Consider the following 6152-nt stretch of genomic DNA (forward strand, 5'->3'; position numbering starts at 1 on the left):
AATAATTCAAATACTTTTTTATCACCAGAATAAATCACAAACCCTGCACACATTTAACCTCTCTCTCTGTTTCCTATGACTGCAGGATAAAGTGGCATCTGAAAGTCTTCCTCTCCAGGGCTTTACTGTGAAGCTGTCGGATCGATCAGAAGGGGAAGACAAAGACAACGTTTTCCAGCTGTACCATAAAAAAACACTGTATTACACCTTCAGAGCAGACGACCAGCATACTGCACGCAAGTATGACACACAAGAGTCGTCCTGCACACCTCTGCATTGTTCATTCCCAATTGAAATCCTCAGAATTACAATAAAGAAATAAACTGTTATTTTGCAGGTGGGTAAATGCAATGGAAGAGGCCACAGTGTTATAGTATCCAGCTATCTGCCCAGACAACAGCAGGATTCTGGGCAGGATTCCCCAGACAGCTGAACCCATTATGGGCATCAGAGTCACCTGTGCCTGAGAAACCAGCGGAATCACACCATTAATACCTTCATTTTTATCTCTATCTTCGTTTTGGCTGCTGAATTTATGGACAGATTCACACAAGGCATGTCACACTCTGTGTTTGTGCTGTCCCAGGACGAGTCTCATGCCTCACCTACTTCACAGACTCATTAAAAAGTGCCATATGTAAACAATGCAGTTCAGTGAAGCTCAGGTGTTGTGCATGATTGCTCTGAAACTACTCGTCTGTGTCGAATAAAGGAGAATGTTCTTTTTTTTTTTTTTTTTTAGAAATTCTAACTGCCTTTCTATATTCAGTGCTGTTATTTTATACATTCATGTAAAATAAAAAATAAATTAAGGCATTTGTTATAATTTGGAAGAATATGATAAGCCAAAACAGGCTTGTTATAGACAATATGTCGTTAATTTCATTTAACAGCTAAATGCATGGCATATGGCATATCCTACCACCTCAGATATAAAAAGTCCATGTTTTATATACAAATGACATCATGTGATATATATATATATATATATATATATACAGTGGTGTGAAAAAGTGTTGGCCCCCTACCTGATTTTTTTTTTTTTTTTTTTTTTTTGCATGTTTGTCACACTTTAATGTTTCAGATCATCAAACCAATTTAAATATTAATAATATATAACACAAGTAAACACAACATGCAGTTTTTGAATGAAGCTTTTTATTATGAAGGGAAAACAAAATCCAAACCCACATGGCCCTGTGTGAAAAAGTGCTTGCCCCCTAAACCTAATAACTGGTTGGGCCACCCTTAGCAGCAACAACTGCAATCAAGCGTTTGCGATAACTTGCAATGAGTCTGTTACAGCGCTGTGGAGGAATTTTGAGCATGAACCGTCTTTTTAAGGTCATGCCACAGCATCTCAATAGGATACAGGTCAGGACTTTGACTAGGCCACTCCAAAGTCTTCATTTTGTTTTTCTTCAGCCATTCAGAGGTGGATTTGCTGGTGTGTTTTGGATCATTGTCCTGCTGCAGAACCCAAGTTCGCTTCAGCTTGAGGTCACGAACAGATGGCCGGACATTGTCCTTCAGGATTTTTTGGTAGACAGCTGAATTCATGGTTCTATTTATCACAGCAAGTCTTCCGGGTCCTGAAGCAGCAGAACAGCCCCAGACCATCACACTACCACCACCAGATTTTACTGTTGGTATGATGTTCTTTTTCTGAAATGCTGTGTTACTTTTACGCCAGATGTAATGGGACACACACCTTCCAAAAAGTTCAACTTTTGTCTCGTCAGTCCACAGAGTATTTTCCCAAAAGTCTTGGGGATCATCAAGATGTTTTCTGGCAAAACTGAGACGAGCCTTTATGTTCTTTTTGCTCAGCAGCGGTTTTCGTCTTGGAACTCTGCCATGCAGGCCATTTTTGCCCAGTCTCTTTCTTATGGTGGAGTCATGAACACTGACCTTAACTGAGGCAAGTGAGGCCTGCAGTTCTTTAGATGTTGTTGTGCGGTCTTTTGTAACCTCTTGGATGAGTCGTAGCTGCACTCTTGGGGTAATTTTGGTCAGCCGGCCACTCCTGGGAAGTTTCACCACTGTTCCATGTTTTCGCCATTTGTGGATAATGGCTTTAGAAATGGCTTTATAACCTTTTCCAGACTGATAGATCTCAATTACTTTCTTTCTCATTTGTTCCTGAATTTCTTTGGATCTCAACATGATGTGTAGATTTTGAGGATCTTTTGGTCTACTTCACTTTGTCTGGCAGGTCCTATTTCTGTGATTTCTTGATTGCGAACAGGTGTGGCAGTAATCAGGCCTGGGTGTGGCTAGAGAAACTGAACTCAGGTGTCATTAACACTTTTTCACACAGGGCCATGTGGGTTTGGATTTTGTTTTCCCTTCATAAAAAAAACCCTTCATTTAAAAACTGCATGTTGCGTTTACTTGGGTTATCTTTGATTAATATTTAAATTTGTTTGATGATCTGAAACATTAAAGTGTAACAAACATGAAAAATAAAACAAAAAAGAAATAAAAAATCAGGAAGGGGGCCAACACTTTTTCACACCACTGTATATATATATTTACATTTGGATTTGATACATAATTGTATAGCCTAAATTAAGCAAGCTGTACATTTTACAATTCAGTGTAATATATTTAATTTGCAGCTGTATTAAAATATTGCTATGATCTGCTCTGCACATTTGGTAGTTATTTTAACATGGTCCCCAAGCTGACTTTGTTCCCGTATAAACATCACCATGCCAATCATTGTTTTCGCTAGAATACCACTACAGTTATTGTTACTACAGTGAAGCTGTGCTAATTTGATATTAGTCACCACCACTGACATCAATACCATAACAGGAGAAAAATTATATTTTGAATATGATCCTATATGCATTTGGTATAATTACATCGATATTTTGAATATGATCCTATATCCATTTGGTATAATTACATCGATATTAGCAACTATGGTGTATGGTCAGAAACAATGGTCACTATGGTCATTTTATGTAAGGATGGTTGTATGCGCCACGTAGCATACATATGAAGGCAACATTTGGTAAAACCTTGATGTAAATCAGTATGCAAATGTTGTGAACATCTGTGTCGGTTGAACCCTTCATTAAAAATTGTGAAGTGTCATAAGCTTTTTGTACAGTATCAGCCTTAAGCAGTTTTTATTTTGGCAATCATCTAAAGCCATGTTATTCCCAAAAAACGTGTTTAATTTTTTTTTTCCAAGATCATAAATGCCATAAACAATCAAACTGCATTTTTTCAAATGAATTTAGGTGAATTTTGTTGTATATATTCATCTAGAAGGAACCGTTTGTCTGAACTGGGCCTTTTTCTGTTCAGTATTTTCAAAATGCCTAGTAGGACTCATTTTTCTTTTTACATCATGTTTTTTTTTTTTTTTTTTTTTTTTGCCTTTCAATGTTACATTTAAAAAAAAAATTAGTTCTGTAAAACTAAAAAAGTGCCATTATTCATTCTCAGTTATTTGTATCTAATATTTCCCAGCACAGATCCTATTCCCACAGAGATCACCCCTCTTCCTTAATGCTTTATTAAATTTAAATAAAGCCCCTGCATAACAAAGAATAAAAAGGCATGTAAACCTGCATTTTAAAGGTAAGAAAAATGCATTTTGGTTTCATTTCACAGTTGAAGTTATTCCCATTAAAGCAGCAGTTTCATAAGAAATGACTGATTATACGATTGTTTGGCTCCACATGTTTAGATATTTGGTATTATGATAGACAGAAAGTTTCTGTTTTAGAAGGAGATATATTATTTATAGCCTACAATTATATTAAGAGTATAAAAAGACTTTCCAATGGTCTCTAGGGGGCGACATACACTTAAGTCACGCTTCTTGTCAGTGATTATTATGCGGTAGTTAAATATTTGCTAATAATAAAAATAATCGTTCAGATTTCGATGCTGTTTACCCCCCCCCCCCCCCCCCCCCCCCATTAGCCTACTGCATTTTAATAATTAAGCGTATTTCATTGCAATATTTTCTTTTCTTTATTGTAAACAGGCCTAGCAACAAACAGCTAACTGATGACACGCGGTGATTATTCGAGTCAAATGTGTATCCCTCTCACCATTATCTCAATAATCTGCCCAAGTGTGACTTCTATTATCAAACTGCAGCCTAGTAATGTGATATAACTAGGTTAAGATAATTAGCTTTATCAAAGTGGTCTGTGGCACTTCGGCCAACAGCCAAAGAGAGGTTGATTAAGCAGCAGAATGCCTAAATAATTGATATGATAGAAAAAAGAGGCAGCACAAAACATTTCGCCCTATTTCTTTTCATCCTTTGAAATATTAATGATGCTGAGGTCCACTGTGCTATTGTAGGTCCCCTGAAATCTCTTATTTTGACACTGATCTGGGATCAGTTTTCCAAACTTAAATACAAAGCCTATTCACTTGAGGGAAAAAAGCACAATGCTGATGTCAGATCAGCATACATTTCACTAATAGCTTCTAGTCTGCTGTCAAGACTAAAGTAGACTTCATTAGACTGAGCTTTACTAGGTCATCAAGACAGGACACAAGGATATAAAAGAAAGTAGAAAGCAAAGGACAGGAAGGAAGACTGAAAAAGAGGATCCAGGGAATATAACAATAGTGTGGCTATGAAAAGGTGGCAATATGGCAAGAAAGGGAAAAAGGATGTTAAAGAAGGAAAGTGAGATAGAAATGGAACTGTTCTAGTTGCCACACTCCCTTGAGTGCCCCGACCCACTAATGAAAGATTAATTGATAAATTCAAAGCATTTAATTGCTTAAAATGTCATTTCATTAGATTGGCATGCCAGTTTTGGTGAAGTAGGTGTACAGGTGGATGAAGAACGAGCTCATAATCAAGTTCAGACATACAGAGAACAAGGTGCCTTTATGATTCCACTTCCTCTCTTGAAGTGTCTGTACTATGACCATTAAACTAGAACATTCAATGACTGCCTTTGCCTCATTTAAAGGAACAGTTCAAATTTTGCTGACAATTTACTCACCCTCAGGCCATCCAAGATCTAGATGAGTTTGTCTCTTCACTGGAACAGATTTGGAGAAATTTAGATCAGCTCACCAATAGATCCTCTGCAGTGAATGGGTGTTGTCAGATTCAGAGTTCAAACAGCTGATAAAAATGGAAGCTAAAAATATCAGTAATGCTATTTGACTTCACCAGCAAAAATATACAAATAACTGAAAATACTGTCTAAAATGTGTGTTTCACAATATTATTTTCTCGTTGATTTAATCTTTGTTTAAAAGCAGTTAGCAATCATGGTCATGTTGATTACGGGATGTATATTTTGATATATCAGTTTGTGGACCACATAACTATAATTTTCATTGAGCCGTGAAATAAAGTGGTCATATTTTAGTTCTACAGTAATTCTGAGAGGCTCTCACAATGATTCGAGAAAGATGAACCTCAAACTGAAACAAAGGTTGACCACACACAGGTGTTCCTCTGTTCCTCAAGACCTAAAGCACAATGGGCATAAAAAACACAAGATCCATTAGGGCTTGGGAAACACGAGCTTGTGCTCAGCAGGACCTGGCTTTTGTGGTTTCATGAATGAGCTTCACTTCCATTACTGACAAAAATTTACAGAACTTCAGAGTTTGGTGTCCTTTTTCCATTTGCCTGTTTCGAAATGCGTGCATTTGAATGGTAAATGAGCATCTTTTCTTTACAAACAAACAGAGGTAGTCTTCTGGTAGCGCTGCTCTCCTCAACCAGGTTAATGTATTCCAGGATATTAGCACCTTTGCTCTTTATTTCCTGATTTTCCATCACCCCATTACCACAGCTATTTATCTCCAATAGGAGGGCAGAGTTCCAGAGCGCTATCGCTGTATCCATGAGGTCACCACCATTATCAAGCTTTCTTTTGGAGAACACAGCCTGGACATTAACATTCCTGTCTTCTCTTTAAGCAGAGAACAACAGTATAACAACATACAACAGAGTACAAAATACACAAACCAGTTTATTATACTATGTACCAGATATTAAAATGCAGTGGTGGTCAGAATGCCTCTGAATCACTTGGACATTAATTCTAGCATGGAATCTTCATTTTTTATGTTTTTAGTTATCTTTGTGTTACAACATACATAGGCCTACTGTTTCTTCAGTGCCAGTTTTATACCAGAAACAT

General features: G+C 37.1%; 1 protein-coding gene across 2 annotated transcripts in view; it reads left to right on the plus strand.

The window, feature by feature from the left end:
• LOC306857038 (FYVE, RhoGEF and PH domain-containing protein 5-like) overlaps positions 1–3104 on the plus strand; it is a 75563-nt gene extending 72459 nt beyond the window's left edge. The window contains exons 24-25 of one of the 2 annotated variants that reach the window (XM_079396685.1): positions 86–240; positions 338–3104. In XM_079396685.1, the coding sequence (XP_079252811.1) occupies positions 86–240; positions 338–374 (192 nt within the window). In that variant the 3' untranslated portion in view covers positions 375–3104. The remainder of the gene's footprint in view (positions 1–85; positions 241–337) is intronic. The other variant, XM_079396684.1, reaches the window with a different exon arrangement.
• Positions 3105–6152: the final 3048 nt, after the last annotated feature.

This window comes from Barbus barbus (genome assembly GCF_936440315.1).
Source record: "Barbus barbus genome assembly, chromosome: 37".
Taxonomy (NCBI): Eukaryota; Metazoa; Chordata; class Actinopteri; order Cypriniformes; family Cyprinidae; genus Barbus; species Barbus barbus.